This window comes from Siphateles boraxobius, unplaced genomic scaffold (assembly GCF_051911475.1).
Source record: "Siphateles boraxobius isolate OS27281-9 unplaced genomic scaffold, OSU_SipBor_1 6, whole genome shotgun sequence".
Taxonomy (NCBI): domain Eukaryota; kingdom Metazoa; phylum Chordata; class Actinopteri; order Cypriniformes; family Leuciscidae; genus Siphateles; species Siphateles boraxobius.
In genome coordinates, this window is record NW_027509186.1 from 26,823,610 (window position 1) to 26,845,692 (window position 22,083).

Consider the following 22,083-nt stretch of genomic DNA (forward strand, 5'->3'; position numbering starts at 1 on the left):
AGTCACGCAGCCCTTAGCGAAGGAAATGTGCCGTGATCTTCATCAATCAAAATCTGCTGATCTATAGACAAAGATGCCAAACACTGACAGCGAAACATATGAATGATATGATGCGTACAGGCCTAACCTTGTCATAATAGCAAACACATGTGACCTCCTGGCAAGAGTTTTTATTACCACGTTGATAAAAGGAGAAAAGAACAGCCAGGAGGCAGAACTCCCACAGACTTTATTGTCTTATTTTAAGGAAGTATTAGAAGCAAACCAGAGTAAATAGGATACAGAGAACGGTGAGAACATGGGGCCACAGGGCAGAAATACTGAGTGTGGTTAGAAGGTATGACTCCTGGTGTTTAAAATTAAAAATTCTGCAATTTACTCCCCCTCATGCCGTTACAAATCTGTATGACATTTTTCTTCTGCAGAACACAAAAGAAGACATTTTGAAAAATGTTTCAACTATTTTTGTCCATACAATAAAAGTCAAAAACACTGGACCCCATTTTCTGAGGCATTTTTCAAAACATCTTATTTTGTGTTCTGTAGAAAAAAGTTATGATATTAAGCACATTATGATAACATTTTTTGTTTCATCCTATATCATTAATCCGGATGTTCTAGTCGACATGTATTGATTTCAAACCTCAATAACCAAATGAACAATGCAAAACACATCTAGTTTGGAAACACAACCAAAACACTGCAAAAGGAGTTCTCGGGTATCTTTAAAATCTGATATTATGGTTTACAGTGGTATTGTGCCCACCACAAAATGGCCTAAAATGTGAAACTGATATGTTCTAAAAGGAACTCAGGAGAGAAATAGTTGATAAAGGAACAGTATCATATCATGCTGACCTTTTAGAATCACCAAAACATTTTTAAAAGGCACTAGTTATGGTTATACGTAATGCTGTAATCTGGTATCTTAATTGCTTTGGGACCACAAAACGTTCAGATGACTACATACTACGTACATGCAATAGAAGTGCATTTTTGTTGTTGTTGTTGAACACTGTAAATAGAACAAAAAAACAAACAAACAAGATAAAAACTGAAGTGATGAATCTATGCCCATATCAGCCAAAAAGAAAGAATCAGACTGCATGGCCTAGTAGTCTGTTGGTAAAAGGAACATCTCGTGATTTCATGAGTCGATCAGGTGACCTTTTAGATTCAGTGGATTCAAACCAGCCATTGTCAACACCAGCCCAGTGTCTCACAGATCCTCACACCGGAACTCTGTCAACACAGTGCCGACGGGTTTCCTGAAATTACACACGAAAACACATCAAACATAGCAACAAATGCTACTATAAAAAGTAAAGATTAGGGAAAAAAACAGTAAGGTACAAGTAAAGGGAAAAAAACTTAAAGTGCATATAAGTAAAATGAATGGCTTTCAGGCATATGGAAAGGACAAAACACTGCACTCAGTGTATGATGTATCAAGTCAAATACATCAAAACTATATCAAATACTTACATATTATCATTACAATCACAGAAGTGCCTATTTCTTCTCCCCTCCTAATGACATATTTTCTGTTTTTTTCTTCAGTGCCTCATTGAACAAAAAACACACCTTTATGTTAGCAAGATGGGACTCAGATGATCCTAGATAGATACATACATTTGCATGTATGTTTATAATATAATCTGTCACACACACTCAGATAACTGTTCAAAAGTTGTTTTTTAAAGAACCTAATTAAATTGATCAAAAGTGCCAGTAAAGATATCTATGTTATAATGCCCTGAAATAAATGCTTTTCTTTTGAACTATCTATTGTTTCAAAGATTCCTGTAAATATTAAATAATTCAATACAAAAATATAAACCGTTTTCACCATTGATAACAATAAAAAATGTTTCTTGAGCAGCAAATCAGCATATTAGAATGATTTCTGAAGGATAAAGTGACTATGAAGTACTGGAGTACAAGGAATAAATTACATTTGAATTACATACAATAAATGACAAACTATGACTATGAGCTGAGGAGCGTTTACCTCGGTCATGGCGTCATCAATTTGCTTCAGCTCCTCATAGTGGTCCCGCGAGTCTCTGAGAGGCTGCACCATAATCTCTTCAATCTGAGGGAACAGCTGAGAGGAACATAAGAGGGTGAGTGAATGGTGTAAAAGTATTCAAAAGTAACGTTTGAATAAACACCAAACATTACTTATTTCACTTACATTCATGACAGTTTCAAACATGGGGATGAGGACAAATTTAATGAAGCCAATCTGGGCTGTGGGTTTGGTGACTTTGTCTCTGTCCATGAAAGCTGCCACAGGAAGCCCCTCAGATTTCTCTCTATCACTCTGAACAAAGACAAGACAGCATAAACAAACCCACCTGTCACTTTAGAGCAATTACAACACAAGATGGAGAGTCAGCAAACCTGCATGAAGTATTCCTCCAGCAGACAATCCACCCACGGCTCTGCCACCTCTGTAGGCCGGACTTCATTGGAAATGTCACAACATTTGATAAGGACCATCTTCAGCTGAACACGTGACAAACAACAAATCTTTACTTTACCTGTCAAACTTTACTTTTCAAATTCATGCCATATCCCTGCTGAAAATCACAGCTTTCAACTGGTCTTAGCAGGTCTAGTCTGGTCTTAGCTTTTTAAAAATGGGTCTACCAGTCTTGACAAACTGCCGTTATGCTGGTTTAGCTTTTTGACAAGCAGGTCTCTAAAGTCTAAACAGCTAAAATGTGCCCCAAACCCCTCTTAAACCGACCATATAAAGACTGGTTTAAGATGTGTTTTTGGCAGGGAGGGAGTACGGTACATACACAAGTCACATGCTCCTCATTGGTGAAGTCAAAACTGTCCACTTTGTGCTTGAACGAGTCCAGAATCTCGCCATGCCTGGCCATATCCGTAGCCAAAATCAGTGTGATAATAGCCTGCCAATACATTGTCATATAATAAACACATATATATATATATATATATAGAAATTCCTTTAAAATATAAGAATGTTTACTGCAAAACAATGACCTTGGGGCTATTCACGCAGAATGTGTTTTTGTGTTCCAATGCTTTTCCATAGTTTTTTTTTTATGTGCTTTTTACAGGCGCTAGACAGTCATCTTTGATGGTTGTGCTCATGTCTTTTGCATCAACTAGCGTAGAGGTGTCGCAATATATCGATGATAACAATGATATTTAAAAAAATATATTTTGATATTGTGTTGATACTACATATACAATAATCCACGTCAGTAACTGGTTGATCCAATCTATCATAGTAGGTGGTAGTAGTGCACCTTAACAATAGAGCCCGTTCTCATCCTTTGGCGGCATATGTGACGCCATATGACAAAACGGCGAAATACTACGCACATGGCACCCTTTAGCGTGAATATAACACGCGAACCCAAGGCGTCATAAAATTGACTGGCATCATTTAGCGTGAATATGAGACGCAGACCCTACCCCACACCTAAACCTACCCATCACAGTGCGTGTTATATTGTCGATAAAGGGTGCCATGTGCGTAGTATTTCGCCGTTTTGTCATATGGCGTCACATATGACTCCAAAGGATGAGAATGCGTTAAACAATATGATACCATCATAACATTTAACATAACATGCTACTGCCACACAAAATCATGTTGGAGGATATGAGAGGAAAGCGACACTCTAGCCGCCTGGAAAAAGTTACCTAGCCAGTGTGGGAGTTTTTTGGATTCTGTAAAAAAGACACCCCATGCTAGACACCCCAATCTTCTGCAGGAAGTGCAGATAAACAGGAAGTTATTTTGGTATGCTTATGTACAGTTTTGCTTACAATTATTTCCACTATTTTGAGTGCGAATCATTGGCCAAAAAAAGAGAGAAAAAAAGGAAATAAATAATATTATTGGTCAAATTCATCTTTAAGTTTATTTTGTATAAACTTAAAGATGAATTTGACCAATAATATTATTTATTTCCTTTTTTTCAAAATGTTCTATCAATTTTGCGTTAATGTCATTATTGCAAATTGTTTTTACTACGATATCATGAAGTATGATCATGAAGTAAAAATCTGATATTGTGACAGCATTAATCTTCCGGTGTTACAAAAACACAGAGCTCAAGTTAAAAGAGGTTCATCTTTTTAAATAAAAAATTATCTTGAGACTTTTTCTCTCTTCATTTCACTGCCCTGTCCCACATTTTAAAATGCAAAAATGCGTTCTGTGTGAACTGACCCTTAGACAACTCAAACGGGAGCTGATATTTTAATGCTATACCTGTCGGATCTGTTTAAAGGCCTCTGGGTCCACATTGGCAAATATGTTACACTCTGGCAATGAGAGTATCTGGAAGGCCACAGCGCAATGGTGATTCTCTAGAGGCGAGATGTCATTGTAGCGGACTGCCAACTCAGTGCGAGCATTGATTTGATACCTGCATAAGAAATTAATGCGCTAGATTATCTCTTCATACGTCATGAGAAATGGTTACTAAGATAAACAGCATAGATATAGGACTGTAAAATTGTCATCACGAACGTGCAGGCAAATACCTGGGTACACCTGTATGTTTTTTATGAGAACTGACTCGAGAGCATAATTACACAGAAGCGAAGATCTTACGTGTTGTTGTATCCAGGGTGGTCTAAGTCGTGACACACGGCAGCAGTCATTAAAATGCCCAGATCTGTCAGTGTGAGCTTTTCCTGTGGGCCACACACACACAGGTTTCCACTTTTACTCTTCCAAAGTAATTGCTGTACTAATTGCTACTTACGTTACATTCTCACCTGGAGGTTGCAGAGGTGGATCATGCCATACATCATCTGACTCACGCAGAAACAATGGCGGAAATTATGGAACGGGTTGCTACGGTAATTTTCCTGAATGCCCAGCTGAAAACATATAAAAAGATTGGGGAACATCAGAGCTGTTAAACTGGAAAATTCAGTGCATATAATTTCAATTTCTACAATTATACTAATTTTCTTACCAGCCAGCGTTTGAGAGTAATCGGGTTCATGTTAAACTCCTTCACAAGACCTAAGTCATGGTACATGTACTCCAAGCAGCTCAACATCTGATGAATAAACGGTAAACCATAAAAAGAGAGCATGTACACTTCATTTCTAAATGCACTGTATATCTCACCAAGTTAGACTTACTTCATTGTGCTCCCAGTGCCAAACATCGAAGGTTGGTTTCTTCAGCGCTTCAATGGTCTCCTGAGAAAGCGTGTACTGAGGAAATCAAGACTACTAGAGATTAATTCACATAGAGAGAGACAAAATGTTCTTTTCAATCAAAGCACGTCATAAAACTTTAAAGCACCTTTGGGTAGCTGGGGACGTCACGTCTAGGAGTTAATTTCATTCCATCGTCTGAGAAATTGTATTTGCATGGACAATTCACTCTAAAAGGAGATTGGTGGATTAGTCATTTAGATACAATTATGTTTCTAGTTTTGAAAACAGCCACATGATGGCGGCTCTAGATGGATAAGCAGATAGATTGTCACGCTTGCTTTGATTTTCTTTGGAAAGTGTTTTCTTTCACTTACCTTCCTCCTGCTCTGGATGTCATCTCATCTCTCAGTTTCTTCAGGTCATTTTTGCACCTTTCAATCTCCACGACCTTCAAACCCTCCACTGTATAGAAAATCAAAATAATAAGAAAGTTTTTTAATTGTGTTGCTATGGCATTCTGAGTGTTTGTAGTAAAGCTCTTTTTTTGCATTGCTATGCAGTTGCTAGGCTGTTGTTGTTTTTTTTATCATACTGTAGATGATTTAATTTAATATTGAAAGTAGAAAAAATAGAAAACAGTTCGTTTTCTTCGTTTTTTCATTTTTTCCCCAAAAAAAACGAAAAACAAGAATTCAGCTTGATTTTTAGTTTTTCGTTCTGAGGTAGAAAAATTAAAAAACAGCTTGAATATTCGATTTCTACATGTGGGCGAGAATGAAATCCTCTGATTTGTCAGCCAAATTTGGCGACGTGGTTGCCGCCAACGTGATATTCGCCTCGATCGCGTCTTCCGCGCAAGTTGAAAATTTTCATCTCGAGCGTAAAATTCACATGGCTCGTTGTCGGCAAGCCAATAAGTTAACGGACAAGTCCGTGCATTGGGCAATCCTCAAGTAGCGCTGGAAGCGGTTGTCATCCAGGCGCAGTTCCTGGAGTAGCCTAGACAGTGAAATTCACTGAGATGTGTGTGTGCGCCTGGATGGTGCTTTGAACCCAGACACTTCTGCAAGTTCAGAGTTCCACAAGGTAGGGCAGCAAGAGTAATTATCTCCAATATAGATGATGACGGAAAAATGTCTGAAAGAAATGTAGTTGTTGTTGATGTGCGTGTTTTACCATAGACACTAAAACAAATATGAAGAAAGTCCTATTCGCGCGAGTGATGCAAAAAACAAGAAACATCCCGCTAGTAATCTAGAGGGAGTAACGCGATGCGAAGTGGAGCGGAGTGAGCGTTTTCAATTCACTCCAATGGAAGTCGAGCTTCACACTCACGCAGTGCATTTTGGGATTGACAATTGGACCGGAGAAAGGGCTGAGAGCTCAAAAGGTTGGGCAGTTATCAACTTTATGCAAATATCAAGCAGCCAATTGCTGTGAGGTTTGGGATGTGACGTCTGTCTTGAGAGTTTAAAAATATGCAAATTGTGCCGGAGCAACAGAGGACTCTTATTCTACTGTGCGGAACTAAGGAAGAACTGATGACGGAACAGTTTGATCTTTGGCTGACAAATCAGAGGAAAGGGGCGTTTCATTCCCGCCCACGTGTAGAAATCAAATATTCAAGCTGTTTATTCATTAGTCAATTCTGGCAGGTCACGTAAGTCAACTCGGATCAGCGGACTCTCAGCTTATCCACGTCTACCTATAGGAATACAACGTCTATCACTGTAGCCTATACATATATAAGCTCGTTAGTATTATTAGCTATCGCGTTTCTTAGGAGCCAATTACCCTCCTCCATCCCCAGCTCCTCCTCTCGTCAGTCAGGATTTGGCATTCTGATTCCCCCTGAATCAGACTAAAATTCTCTAATTATGTTGTACATTAAAATTAATTAATGATATCTGCAATACATTCATGTTGGTTCTGTTCTGTTTAACCTAAGGGGGGTTCTCTTTCATCATCTCGTGTTCGAGATCCACCTATGGGAAGGGCATCCGTACCTGACCTCTGCAGAAGCATCCAATTGCACCAAGTCTGGCTAGACAGACTAGACAGTCTGTTGGTGCAATTGGATGCTTCTGCAGAGGTCAGGTACGTATGCCCTTCCCATAGTGGATCTCTCCACTCGATGTTTCAGAGAATCGGGGTTACGACAATAACCTATTGTTATAGCTACTCTCCCTGCTCTTATCAATGCTAGGCTGCATGGATACACAGGGAGTTCTTGCCCAGAACAAAACTATAACGCCAGTCCTAACTGTATGCTAATTGTCAATCGTATTTGACGATAGTGGTCCTGACAAAAGTATATATTTCTATGCATGCTTCTGTGTGAGTTTATTGTGTTCGGAATGACTTGAAAGTGATCCTCAGTCGTTTAGTGTATGATGGACAGTTTTTCTCTGTAACCATTTACAAAGTAAATAATTCTTAGGGCCAGATTTACTAGACTGGGTGAATTAGCATATGAGCGCAATTCCAAAAAAGTGCCGAAGGGAGTGGAAAGTTCTGTGCATGATCTACTGGCGACATGCAGATTAAAGAACACAGATACAGCCGGATCATTTCCATAATGACCAATGCAATCTACCAAGAGCAGCACAAATTAGCGTCTCGTTTAAAGCATGCTTTTATTTGGTATTTATTTGGTATTTATTTCAGTAAATTGACAAGTGTAAACCTAAGTAAATGAACTTGGATGATTCATTAAATACTCTCCTCCCATAAAATTTGCACCTGAAAGGGAAGCTCCTACAAATACATATGCAATAAGGTCAGCCGCAAAAATAACCCTGCGCTAATTTTTCACTGCGTGTTTTTAGTAAATCCTGATAGTAGTTTTTTAACGCCAAAAGAGGGTTTGCGCTGGTGCAAGGTCTTAGTAAATCTGGCCCTTAGTGTTTTAAAATATGTTTAGATGTTAAAAGTCATGTAGTGTATTCCAGACTTAACTCTAAATCTGAGCAAATATAAAACCAGATAAAAAACTAAGACAAACAGCAAACCGTAACATTGTAAAACATACGTTCTACTCTCTTCTCCAGCATAGCCAGTCTGTTGGTCACTTCCGTTTTCAGTTCGTTAATCCTGAAAGCTCTGTAGAGAGAAGAACAAAAAGTTTTGGCTGGTTTTAGTACAGAAACAGAGATTCATCTCCAGTCCATGGGAAAACAAACATGTCCGTTACCTGCTGAACTGCTCTGCTACCTGTGAGATCACATTGTGAAACATATCTTCCTTTTCTGTGTAGTTAAATACACAGGCTATAAATCAAGGCAGAACAAATCTTGGCTCAAAACAATATAATGAGTGAATGTAGATCTAGGATACGAGTAAGAGTCAAACACTGTGACAACCAGTGAAAACGGATGCATGTTACCTCCCAGCTGGCCGGTAGACAAAGGAATGACTTTGTACAGGGAGCTAAAAGGACAAAATGGGCTCATTAACTGACAGATCAAACTGAAAATTATCATAACTGCTTATAAAAACAACAAGGGCCAGGCTGCATTTTACTTGGGGGTGTTAGTGGGCATTGTGGGATCGATAGACACGAAAGCACCCTCAGGGTTCACCATCATTATAGAAGTGTTCCTACAGATAGAAGAAATAAAAAGTGACATTAGATGGATTTATGATGTTAACCACTGAACATGTTGTCCACTACAGAGAACTTCATTCTCAACCACTGCACGTTTGCAAAATGGATTGCGTTGTTGATTAGTGGTGATATCAGTGATATACAGACCTAGGGATGTTGGAGGAGGAACACAGCAGTTCTTTGATATCACATGGGCTGCAGTGACGACTGAAAAGCACCTATGAGGGACAAATAAGGGTGTGTTAGCAATATTATGTCATACGTCGTACTACAATGAGAAACACTGCAACTCAACTCAAATATGTATCCTGAAATAAAAATTGTGAAATGTCATTGAGAATGTTGTGGGATTTTAAAGAAAAAAACTTTAAAATAAAAGTGTGGTGTCTTCCCATTGGAAAGAAAAAAATCTTTAACATCTTAATAGGCGGCATGAGATTAAATTGAGACTTCGGCGTAAGTCTCCTCTTTCAGACACCAGTTTGCAATAAAAAGTCAGAGCCTATAATATATAACCAAACATCATATGCTTCAACTTTGCTATCCACATAATCATAATGCCATATCATTTGTCTTTTTTTTTTTTTTGTCAATACTAAAATAAAACTTAATTCAGAACTCCAAATTTCCCAAACTATGGTAGAGCCACCTCTGAGCAATGAAATGATCCTCTGGAGTTATACAAATTATGATATTTAAATATATATGTAATTTACACACTACCGTTCAACAGTTTGAGGTCAGTAAGACTTCTATTTAAAGAAATTCATATTTTTATTCAGGAAGGACACATTAAATTGATCATAAGTGGCAGTAAAGACATTTATAATGTTACAAAAATTTTTTTTTTGAAAAAAGTGGTTATATTTTGAAATTTAATAAAAGAATCCTGAAAAAACGTATCTCGGTTTCTACAAAAGCATTGAGCACCACAACTTTTTTCAACAATGTAAATAATAAGAAATGTTTCTTGAGCACCATATATATATATATATATATATATATATATATATATATATATATATATATATATATATATATATATATTATAATGGTTTCTGAAGGATCATGTGACACCGAAGACTTGAGACTTTTTTTTTTTTGGTACTGATAGGTTCATTTAAATGAATCTATTATTGAACAGAAATTTAAAAATGACTAAGAGAATAACACATTGTGAAAGAGGCAGCTGTGGTAGACAGGCTCAGATCCCCAATAGATCTTGTACTACAGTAAACCATGTAAACCAGTAAACCATTCTCGATGTTCTCAATGTCCACTTGGTCCTCTCTTAGGAGGTTGTATGAGCTTTAAGATGAAGTGCTGAATCTGAAACATGCTGGTTCTGCCATATTCCCAAACCTCCTGCATTTTGTGACAAAAATAATCTTGATGAGTTTTGTGAATATGTAAAACATTTTTCATCAATCATGGATAATAATGTGAGTACTTCAGAGTATGATTGATCATCTCTGAGTTTCATATGTAGAACAACACTCTGTAAATTGAACTTAAACAACCATTAACAGCACTTCAACAGGAGAACACAAAGTGTCACAACAGCATGCAATGTCAGTCACACCTGTGGAACAGCTCTTCAGCTTTATTTTTAACCTGTGCACACTGATCTTCCAGCACTCCTCTTGGCAGACGAACTAGAACCAAACTGCTTAACATCTTGTTTAAAGGTTTAGAGTCAGCATTTCAGGACTTAGATATAGATAGACCGATACACCAGCCAGGCCCATTTGGCCTTTTCGAGCAATTTTTCTTTTCTGTATTTTTCCACTAAATATTTAGTAAATATTTTATAAATTAAGTGTTTATTTAATTTTAGTAATTTGGTGTATATTTCAATGGATTAAATTTCAATAACACTGAATAGTCAACAATATATTCGTATTACTATTGTCAGTGAAAACCCCATATTGGTCAGCCACCAGTAGTAATCCATGACAACTATTAACTTGCATCCTTGAGTTACTTAAAACACTGAAGACACTGACCTTCTGCACTTTGCCATCTACATCCAAATAGATGGTTTTGGAAGTGTTGGAGGAGCCAGACCCCATGCTAACTGAACAAACTGTGAGATCCACCTGTCCTGGTACCCCTAACCAGGAGCAGAACCACCAAGGCCAGCTCTCAAAAGTTCCACAACGAAATATCCTCTGCAAATAAACATATAAAGAATGGCTTTCACATCTACAGTAGAGTCTTTTAAATCTTTAACCCTGTAGTCTAGTACTTTCAACCAAACAAATAAACAGTGATCGAAGCATCAGTTAACCCTTCATATTGTGTCAACCCTCCTCTGATCCACAGGGTCAAAAAGCAGTGTGACACTTTGCTTAACCAAGCATCAAACAATTTAAAAAAACATTTTTTGTTTTATTCATACAATGAGGCAATGGGGTCTGATGTTGTGTGGACCCACATTGACTTTCCAAATATAGATCAAAAATGCTGAAACAGAAGAAAGAAAATTGGTTTGGAGCAACAAGAGGATGAGTAAATGAAGACAGGATTTTCATTTTTGGGTGAATTATCCAATTAAAAGCCATTTAATATTCTCACAAATGCACATCGGTTTCTTTGACTAAAAGTAAAAATCCAATAAAATCCTGTCAAGTTCGCAGAACACACTTTATAGTGCACATCAGTGCATAAATACAACTTTAAATTTACTCTTCACCTCAATTACTTAGACTTTCTTGGAAACTTTCTTGAAGTACGGCAGGCCACGTTTATTTCTGACCATGCAACTTAATCTGTACATAATGAAATGTTCTATTCGTATAGCATTGCAGATAGAATGTTTGAGTCAGAAAATAGCAATCTTGCCTGTGCGCCGTCAGCAGCTCCCTCTTCTCCCTGCGTACAGGCAGCGTTCCCAGACGTCCCAGGTGCTCAATGAAGCCAAATACAGCAAGTGAGCAAGAGAAACCTGAGAGCATTGAAGGACCTGAATATAATTGTCACTCTCACTGTTGTCAGGGGGAACAGTTACTACGGCGAAAAAGTGCCCAACCCCCTTGATGTCTGTTGTAATCATTTTATTTAGTCCTTTCATTGTCCATCTCGCTTAATTTAGCAGCCCACCCCAGAGTCTATATTTACGTCTGAAAAAATGATGGCCCATTGAGGAAAATTCAGCTTGAACGTTTGAACATGATGAGATTCACGAGTCTTTAGTGGAAAAAAAATGGAAATCTTTTAGGTCAAGCTGTAGCAATTACTATAAAATCGAGAATGTAACGGGGTGAATACAAGAACATTTCTGTCATCATAATGTGCCCTACAGCCTCCTGTGTCCACTCAGAGCAACATATGTTGTGGTCAGTTGAGGAAAGGACAAAGGGCTTGTATGTAATCACTTGAAACACTTAAAGACAGACATTTTTAACATGCATAACACAATGAAAATTTCTGGCTCAGTCAGCTTTGCAATGAAGAAGTGATGTTGTTGGCATGTGTGGCTGGATCATTAACAGCCCTAACAAACTAGGGATGAAAGTGTGAACAGTAGAGACAAGCGCAAACCTGTTCTCAGCCTCCTTGCTCTTTGATCTCATCCCCGAGGGGGCAGAAAAGCTTCCTACGTCTTAATTCTCTGAGTCTCATGTGCCATTGACTACACTCCACAGCGGAAACAGATTAGCAGCCTGGGCCGCCCAGAGGGACTGTTTTACTGTCGACACAGGGGCACGATTTTGATCAGAATTGGATAGGGCTAATGTGGTTGATAAGAAATCAAAATTCTTTTCCCAAAGCATTTGGCCTATGGTTAGGGTTAGTTCAAGTTTAACTTTTACCAAAGGCAGGTTAAAAGGGACCTGCGAAAAAGGCATACATTTAAAAGCTTACGCAACTAGGTGAGAAAGAAAATCACACCTCAGGTAATCAGAAATGCATGGCTCTCTGCTAATCATGGGACAAAGGAGAGGAGTCCAGTCATATTTCAATAATAAAGGATCTAAGGGGAAGGCATTATCCTAATAATAAAAGGCTTTACGGTTGTTCAGTTTATGGATGTGTGTCCGGGGCAGATCTGGGCTGGAATATGGAAAACTCCTCCATTAGGGTCCTTTCATCTTCTCCTTTTGCTTTTCAGCATCCGTAATGTTTCTCCCGCTCTCTGTGTTTGGAACTGCTGGAAAGTCTTCTTGAAGGATTCGTATTACCTGAGAAAAACAAAACCACCCTACTGACTCAAAATTCACACAAAACATGACGAACGACTAATAATTGAGCAGAGTGAAGCATTTTTCCTCCAAAGGCCGGCTGGCTTATGATGTTGAAGTCAGTCCTGTTGGTATTAAGCACATGATTTCACAATATTATTTACTAAGTATAGATATTATTTAAAATCAGACATTCTGATTCGGGTTTTTTTTTTCTATGAGCCTTTTGATTGCACCATTCTGCATAATCACCACTTACACTCAACACTTTTCACCAAGTCAAGTACTAGCATTCAAAAGCAAAAGAAGAGTGCTACTGCTAACCCTCGAGTGTAAGATAAAGCAAATCTAATGCCAATAATTTAAATAAATCAGTTAAGTGCTTTTGGTGGAGTTAATAGCATATAACTCAGATATTAATAACATCTTCCTTAACCAGACAGCTACTGTATCTCATAAAAGATAACTGCTGCACATTCATACTCATCCTTATGCATTTGAAAACAATGTGAATTTGCTATTTATGGAGCTATTCTATTTTCTGTTTTGTTTTTCAAGACAATTATTGTGATTACAAAGCCTGACATCTGATTTGTTGACTGATCACACACCTATGTTTGACAGTGTGACTAGTTGTCTAACTGCATGTTAGACGTGCTCAACAAATTAATAATACATTATTAACTCATATGTTGCTCACTATTATATTGGGCTGTATTGTATTCATGGTTTCTCAAAATTGTCAACATCTTATATTTAAATGGAAGCCAGAGTGAATGTAATATGCCCTAGTGTAAATTTTCTCAAATGCACATGTTCCATTGGTGACAGCAGACTAACATATATAACACACTCATCGCTTTATAAAATGTCACCAAAACCAGTAATCCCATATAAATATGCAACTTCAGGTAAACACAATAAATATATATTTTGTGTTTATAACCATCAATTATATTTTTATGATCCCCCTTCCCCCATAAAAAGCATGTAATAATAATAATAATAAAACATTTTAAAAGTACAAAAAAACTTAGTTACAATCGAATTGTTACATCTAAATAGGCCTTAGCTCATATGTCCATCTAGTGCTGGACAGTGGAAAATAGGGTTGCCAACTTCCACCAAAGGAAGGTAAGATCTTGGTTCTTTATAGGAAAATAAGGGACACTCAAAATATGTGCACTGTAGGCTACCACCTTTTTATGTACAATTAAGTCTAAAAATAATGAATATACCTATGGCACATAACATTTTCAACTAAAATGTTGTTGCAACCATGTATGACTGAAAATGCATATTAGTCTAGCCTACATAGAATTAAAAATATAACAGAGAATTTAGAGAACTGGGTTGTAAAAGGCTAACAGAGGTAAAGTTTTTTTAAGTCACTTTTTAGAAATAAATTGTAGCCTACATAAATAGGTTAAGCAAAACAAATGTTCCATGCCGAGATTAATTTAATCTGAAATGACATATACTATGTGGCAGATCACAAATAGTCACAAGTATTTGAGTAATTATTACTTACTCAAGAAGAGACTGTGATTATGTGAGTTTTCGGACGCAGCCAATAACCTTCACTAGAACTCTCGTCACTCGTGTGGCGCGTCACTAGCGTTTCTAAACATGTGGATCAAACATGTAGCTGTCCAATTCAACATCTTTATTTAAATTATCTTTTAAATAGTATTTAGCTAACAAAACCTGAGTAAAACTTTTTGTCATTTAGGAGAAAATGTCAAAATTTGTGTCAAAGGTGCATGACTCTTTAAAAAAAAAAAAAACATGGAGAGAAAGGTTGAAGAGTAGCCTAGTTAAACAAAAATTTCTGGCTATTTGTGGTCAAGGCTGACGCAGATGTTTTATTGATTGATAGTGATGTGGGAGCCTCTGGTGGTTGAAACGTGTAAATTGACAATTGTGTACATAAAGGCTGGTGTCACAGACAAGGCTTAAACCTAATCCCAGACTAAAATGTATGTTTGAGCTGTTTTTACTGAAAGCAACTTGCACTGACATATCTTAAAATATGCCAGTACCATTGTTTTGTACCAAGAAGAAACCAGGCCTTTATGTCCTTATAGACATTCAGAAAGAATGTGATATTATTTGAGAGATTTACTTTTGTTTTCTGTCCAAAAAAAGGAGGCAAAAAGAATAAAATCATTTTAATACGGACATAAAGAAATCATATTTACAGTAACCCCTAACAGATCACAATAATGCTCAATTATAGCTGAAATTAAATGCTATATTTTTCTATTTATAGTTTTTTTTTTTGGTTTAGTACATTTTAAGCCATCTCTTTAAACCACAAAAAAAAAAAACTCCTGAAAATGAATAATGAAAGCGAATTGTTCTATTAGTATATATATATAAAAATACAGTACATCCATGTAATCAGTTTTTACTTTATAACTACTGATCTTTACGTTTTGGTCTTGTAGCCTACACAATTCATTCATCTAAGCTTTTGGAAAGCATGAAATATTAAATGTACATGGGATAACTAATAAAAATGACTAATTAAAATTCCCATACCCACATACATACTCTCATATTCTGATATTATCCTTGATATTTTACATTTAAAACTATCCATCCGTCCTGCTCATTGGGGAAGGCTGTGGTAGTGCATATTGTTTTCTGGATCAACTGGAAGTTCTTCTGCATGTGGAGGGGAGGGGCTTAGTCTTGCAGGGCGGGGCTTGCGTGTTAAGCTGCCCATGTGTTGGGGACAGGACAGGGGTGCAGTGAGAGTCGGATGAGGCGTTGATGGAGGAGAGGGGACGGGCGTACGAGGGTATCTTCTTCCTGAATTCATATAAGCATCTGGAGATTGTGCAGAAGGTGGAGCCATGTTGGGATAACAAGGTGGGTTGAGGGGATCAGTAGGATTGATATAATTACAGGAAGACTCATCTGTTCCCTCAGGGAAATCCTGGAAATAATAATAATAATAACAAAAAAGGAGAAATAATGAACAAATTAAAACAACAACAACAGCAATAATAAAATGATTAATAATAATAATAATAATAATGTCTTACCGTTTCTTTGAGGACATATAGTCCACCTGGGTTCCGACGGTTATGGTAATTTCTAGCAGGCACGATATCAACTACAGTGAAGAGAGCATTCAAGATTTAATAAAAATACCTTTTTTAATAATTAAAAAAAGCAAATAATACCTTTGTTTTATACAATGATTTGGAAAAAAATAAGTGTAAAAGTGCACTCAGTAATTTTTAATGTTGCTCTGTTTGATATGGAAGTGGCCTTGGACTGACACCTGTGGATGCAGCATAAAGCAAATTTATTATGTAACTAATAACTAATGCTATTGTAGGAATTAAATAATTACCGTCAGTCACGATTCATTTTTGTCTAATTACGGAGGTTACAGAGATAAACAGTATATTATTCTGCTGTTATGTGATCTCAAAATGGCTGCTTCCATGAGGCGACCCACTCCAAAATAAAACTATTTTTATTAGGCCACTGTATACTTATTAATGTGATCAGTGTTGCTAATGTTAACTAAAACTAGAACTAATAAAATCGTTTTTGGTAATTAAAATAAGTATGAAATAAAATAAAATATGAATATTAAATGAAAGAAATAAGAAATGTTGCCTTGGAAAGAGATCTTGCCTTTGCAATTAATGTAAATTTAAAAAAAAGTACTAAAATGATTAAAACTAATACTAAATTTAAAAAATACATTAAAGCTATGTATATATTTTTTTAAAACGAATACAAATAACGATAGCTCGAAACAAAATTACTAAAACTTAAAGTAGCCTAAAATTAAAATGAAACTGAAGATGTAAATAAAAGCCAATTCAAAATATTATACTATGAATAAATGCTAATTAAAAACTTTTAACATTTTTTTTTTTTTTTTACTATTATAAGTAATATTTTGAAATGAGGGAAAAATTACTGAGTGCACCTTTAAAATATTAAAATCGAAGATTTATCTTGAGTTATTCTGCAACAATTAATGAAATTACCATCATGATTGTCGTTACTCTGCTCTGCTAAATTTTGTCTGCTCTGTCTGGCAAGCTGTTGCCTTTTTCTGTTGAAAGAATAACAATGTGTTATTGTTAGCAACATATCTGACTATGATAGAAATATCAAATGCAATATCATATAAATTTAGTGCACAAACAGAAACCTAAATGTGTATAAGACGAGTTCTTTCCAATTTAATCAGTTGCTTTGGTCTTTGTTTTCATCTGATCTGTGGAACTTTGGCCTCCTAGTATTTTAAGCACAAAGACTTTTCTTACAAGAACAGTATACGAGCTGCTGAGATGTATTGTGGCTTGCTTTAGATTTATCAAAGAGAATGGATATAGGGATAATAGAGCTGGTACTTTTTGGAGGGTTTCCAACAGGCGCAAACAGTCACCAAGGTGATGAGTAAGAAAATGCCTCCCATGGAGAGGATGATATATAGAGAACTCCGTCCTGCAAAATTTGAAAGGAGAAGAATACAGGTTGACTTAGTACATCTTTCCAATCTCTCTCTCTCTAAAAAAAACCAAAAAAAACAAAACAGTGCTCTGAAACACCAAACTACTCTGTAGACAAGGTCCAAATTAAGGACACCTCAAATGGAAGATTGATTGCACAGGTTGCCAGGAATACCAAGTGCAAGAATGAATGGGGCAACTCGGGGTCTTTTTTAAAGGGTAGACTGTGCAGAGGGAATGCAGGACCCGCTGAGCTCAGTGTTCTGACAGAAATGTGTGCAAGTGGAGATGTAGATGGAGGAAAGGATCAGCTGAGCTCCAGTGGAGCAAAACTCTTTTTCGTAAACACTCTCCTTCATCAGCCGTTTTAAAAAAAACACTATTAAAGAGACCCACGTGACTTTGGTAGTTTGTATTATTTTTGTATGATTTATGTATTTATTTATATTTTGAAATAGATTTTATTTATATATATATATATACATTCAGTTTTCATTTAAATTTAACAAAATGTCAAACTTTAACTAGAATTATTTAATTATTGTTATTGTGATTTTGCCTTTGTAATATTTCAATAAAGATTTATTCAATTAATTTTAGTTTTAGTTTGAGCAATTTTAGTACTTCAATGTAAACTTATTTATTTCAGTTAATTGTTAAGGAAACATTTCTATCATTTTAGTTAACAATATTAACACTGCTTCGCAAGACTTGGAATAGTGCACAAGTCATATGGAACATTTTATTTATTCATTTATTTATTTATTTTTGTTCCATGTGGAGTTTGACACTTGTGGTCCCTGTGAACTATTGTTGTATGGAAAAGAGCTACAAAAAGATTCTCCAAAGTTTTTCCTTTGCGGTCCATAAAACATTTCTGGAACAGGTTGAAACGCCTCTATTTATTTGTTTGTCTTTTTAAACTATATTTATATATTATTTATATTTTATAATAATGTTATCATTTTTTTCCTTACTAAGCAGGCATGCCCAACTAATATGTGTGCACTTCTTGGCTGCACATACTGGTTCACATACTGTACCTAATACTTATAATTATTGTAAAAAAGTTTTTTTTAAATTTAAAAAAATCATGTTGTAAAGGTGATGTTCTGTTTTGGTTTCATTTTCATCCTTGTTTGTAACTATTGCTAAGTAGTTTCACATCTGTTCCTTGTTTTGTTAATTATCAATCACTGTGTATATAAGCTATTAGTTTTCATCCTTTATGTAACATAACAAGATTGAACTAGACATTTCAGGCCATGGTTCATGCATGAAGGTGACATTGGAGTCTCAACACCTACTGTAGACAGTGAGTTTGACCGTCAGGCTCTTCATACTGCTAATGGGGTTTTCCACCCTGCAGCTGTAGATGTCATCATCTGACATCACAACACGGGAGATGGTCAGGACCTTCTGGTCATGTGACAGGAGCAGATGCGAATCATTGGTCAAAGATTTCCCGCCCTTCAGCCAGCTATAAGTGGGTTTGGTACCACTATCATGATTGCAGTTGAGTATGAAGAACTCGGTCAGCTCCAGGACGGATGAGGCCACCATGTGAACAAAAGGCCTGGACACTGGAACTGTGATAGAACAGTACAACATGAATAAGGAAAGTGGCTTTTCACATAGATGAAATGTCCACGCCTGTCTTACCATCCACGGTTAGGTTGACGCATCGCTCCCCAGTGAAGGTATCATCAGTGATGGAGATCTCCACCTCATACACACCCTCGTCAGTCGGCTGCAAGTGATGCAGGAGCAGGGAGCCGTTCTCGTACAGGAGGATTCGACCACGGTACTCGGGCCTAAGGTTCCCGATGATTTCCGTACCGATGGACTGGACCACAGTGACGGGTTTGTCTCTCTTCAGCTGCCACTTAATAACGGGCTGGTCAGAGCTAGTGCTGGTGTAGGTCACAGAGAGAAGGGCTGAGCCTCCGAGTGTTCCTCGCACTATAGGAGACGGGCTGCTTATGTTCACCCCACCTATAAACACATACAGAAAAATACATCCACAAACAGACACATTAGAGTGGAACCAAAGCTATTGTTGTCGCAAAAGGCCAGTGTGTGTTAAATGAACAGATGTACTGTAAAGCCACTCTGAAACAATATTCACTAGACTAGAGTAAAGTATGTGACAACTTGCCCCAGATTACCCTACATGCTGACAAATTACCCTGAATGCACTATAAGTGGCTTTTTTGAGTGGACATTTCTGACTAATTAATACATATAGGCCTACATTTGATTTGCTTACTTTATTAATAGCATTATTAATAATAAAATGTGTCTTTCTGACTAAATTCTAAATATTATTTTAAGTCTATTATCTTGAATTGTGCAGATATGAGTTGTGGAAGTTAAGTTGTGTCTACAATAAGATACTTAATATTTTATGATATTTTAATATATTTGAAATGATACCTCAAGGGTTTAAATATAAATATATTTTAAATAATATTTTATAGAAGGATTTCATGTATATTATAGAAGTATTCGATGTGTGTGTAAATATATTTTAAATATTTCCATAAAATATTTATATATATAGCCTATATATAGAATATAGATATACAGTAGAATATACATTATATATATATATATATATATATATATAATACAATTTAAATACAATTTTATCAAATACTTCTATACAATTATTCTTATATTAATTTATAATATCTATAAAACATCTTATTTTCAGCCTTTTTTCTTTTTTCAATGTGCAAAAACACATTGCCTGAACTCTCCAGTGAAATACCTGCTGGTAAACATCTTTGTGCTTATTGCTTCTGTGTGAGCCAACATGTCCTTGCCCGCTTTGCCAGGGCAGCGCGAGTCAGTGTGGCATGGCTCAATCGCTGTGGTAACAATTCTCAGTGCTGAGGTCTTGCCAGGATGAGCTAACAAAGGTTTGGATTGTGGGCTTGCTCTCCTCCAATCAGGGGCAGCTGTGCAAGAGACATGCTCTTTTGTGGATGGGGGGATGTAGACAGTGAGGCCCAGTGATTCTGCTAATCAAAGCTCTCTGAGGAAGACTAGGCTTTAGTTAGGACATGTTCTTGCATTCGTTCCCTTTCCTGGCACATCTTTACCTGATTTTAAGAAAATGTGATTTCATCAAGCTAAATCCAACTCATGCCATTGTGATTGTTCTGAACTTGTTATTTGTACTTTTTGCCCAAATGCGCAATTTAAAATTAATCTAATGCATGGGTGGAGATGAAAGATAGCAAGGTTTTTGTTTTTTGTTGCCAAAATGCAGAAAACAGGTCTGTGATGTGATCATTATTATTATTTTTTTGCAATATGCATTTTTGAGTGTTTGTGTAATATTATAATCATTCCATTTGTGTTTTAATTTTCTTACTATTACATTCATACTTTTTAGACAATGCTTCTAAAAAAACAAAACACACATTTCAAAGATAGTTTCATTGAGTGCCCTAATTAAACTTGACTGATCGCTCTATTTGCGATATGTGTCACCCATCCACCCACAAACAAAACACACACTGAAAAGCGAAACTGACAACGGCGTACACTTTTTTCTTCTTCCTCTTTAGAAAGTTTTCCCTCAACATGAACCGTAGAAAAGTCATGATGTTGTCTTACCTGCCAAGGAGAAGATGAGAAGCCATATGAGAAGAAACAGTGAAGGAACGGCTGTCTTTTTGCATGATGCCTCCCTCTCTGCCTTCATCTTGGGAGCAGCGCTGGGTTTCTCTCCCACACAATCAGCATGATTTGTCCACTCAAGGCACGTCGCTGAGAATGCAGAGTGTTTCCTGCCAGACGGGACACTGGCTGCTCTGAACCCCACTCTCAGGACCCCAGCCTGAACAACAGCTCTATGTGTGATCTTGTATGTGTGTGTGTGTGCTTTGCTCGCTTTATAAGCTTCAATCTCCACAGTGATTATTTTCAGGGCCCCTTTGTGTGTGTGCATTTGTGCATGTGTGTGCTTGTCTCCTCAGTAAATGCACTGGGATGAGTGTGAGATGGATGGAGACATGTGTTTTGTAGTTATAACTGTTACGTGAGCAGTCAAGTATTAAAGCGTATTTGTGTGACATGATATGATACATCCACAGTGGCGTTCGAAAGCATGATGCAATGACATATTTTGTCATAATTGAGTTGCGAATGAAATTGGGGCTCTTAGACCAAGTAGGAGATTTCAAAATAGCCGCAAGGAGCTGCTATAAGAGCGTAAAAGTTTATTTTATTGACAGCCTTTATTTTATATGTCTAGTCCGGTTTATACAGATAATGGTACTCACTGTATCTTTGTATCACTGTATCTAAGTACTCACTGTATCTTTTTTATACTTCTATAAAAAAGATAAAGTGTCCACTTGATAGAAAATAAAAGTATGTAGCTACGATCAGATTTTAAAACTGAAATAAAAGAAACTGTTAAGTTTAAGAAGTCATTGGTAGATAATTCAGTATAGACGTTTCAGTGGGAGCCATAAAGTCAACCAGTCAAATCGGTCAACATAAAATTGAACAAAGATATGGTCTCCAGTCCCTGATTTTAATGAGGGTTCAAGGAGGACTAATTCAAACACCTGACGTATAGTTTACAAAATGAATTAACGTTTTTGAAGCTGCTATACAA

At 36.7% G+C, this 22,083-nt stretch overlaps 2 protein-coding genes across 2 annotated transcripts; both read right to left on the minus strand.

Annotated features, from left to right (window-relative positions):
* Positions 1 to 212: 212 nt before the first annotated feature.
* On the minus strand, positions 213 to 11,684 carry pde9ac (phosphodiesterase 9ac). Its single transcript, XM_077208507.1, has 20 exons — positions 11,621 to 11,684; positions 10,783 to 10,947; positions 8,924 to 8,994; positions 8,692 to 8,769; positions 8,555 to 8,598; positions 8,363 to 8,438; positions 8,201 to 8,271; positions 5,544 to 5,631; positions 5,315 to 5,396; positions 5,149 to 5,223; positions 4,977 to 5,063; positions 4,774 to 4,878; positions 4,607 to 4,689; positions 4,262 to 4,418; positions 2,811 to 2,924; positions 2,407 to 2,511; positions 2,198 to 2,326; positions 2,012 to 2,107; positions 1,486 to 1,563; positions 213 to 1,268 (listed from the first exon to the last, which is right to left on the minus strand). Exons 2-19 carry the CDS (start codon positions 10,846 to 10,848, stop codon positions 1,513 to 1,515), a joined length of 1,578 nt encoding a protein of 525 aa, XP_077064622.1. The 5' UTR covers positions 10,849 to 10,947; positions 11,621 to 11,684; the 3' UTR covers positions 213 to 1,268; positions 1,486 to 1,512.
* A 3,434-nt stretch (positions 11,685 to 15,118) lies between these two features.
* hepacama (hepatic and glial cell adhesion molecule a) lies at positions 15,119 to 21,475 on the minus strand. Its single transcript, XM_077208509.1, has 7 exons — positions 21,075 to 21,475; positions 19,110 to 19,442; positions 18,755 to 19,036; positions 17,349 to 17,442; positions 16,980 to 17,047; positions 16,014 to 16,084; positions 15,119 to 15,904 (listed from the first exon to the last, which is right to left on the minus strand). The coding sequence occupies exons 1-7, from the start codon at positions 21,406 to 21,408 to the stop codon at positions 15,575 to 15,577; spliced, it is 1,512 nt and encodes a 503-aa protein (XP_077064624.1). The 5' UTR covers positions 21,409 to 21,475; the 3' UTR covers positions 15,119 to 15,574.
* Between the last annotated feature and the right edge of the window lie 608 nt (positions 21,476 to 22,083).

Excerpts from the sequence above, each read along its gene's own strand:
- hepacama (XM_077208509.1), bottom strand. The coding sequence starts at position 21,408 with ATGCACACACACAAAGGGGCCCTGAAAATAATCACTGTGGAGATTGAA. Across the intron at positions 19,443-21,074 it reads TCTCATCTTCTCCTTGGCAG|GTGGGGTGAACATAAGCAGC; the intron begins GTAAGACAACAT and ends ATGTGTTTATAG. Across the intron at positions 17,443-18,754 it reads GGTCAAACTCACTGTCTACA|GACGGAGTTCTCTATATATC; the intron begins GTAGGTGTTGAG and ends CAAATTTTGCAG.
- pde9ac (XM_077208507.1), bottom strand. The coding sequence starts at position 10,848 with ATGGGGTCTGGCTCCTCCAACACTTCCAAAACCATCTATTTGGATGTA. Across the intron at positions 4,419-4,606 it reads CACCCTGGATACAACAACAC|GTATCAAATCAATGCTCGCA; the intron begins GTAAGATCTTCG and ends TTTCTTATGCAG. Across the intron at positions 2,512-2,810 it reads ATGAGGAGCATGTGACTTGT|CTGAAGATGGTCCTTATCAA; the intron begins GTATGTACCGTA and ends TCACGTGTTCAG.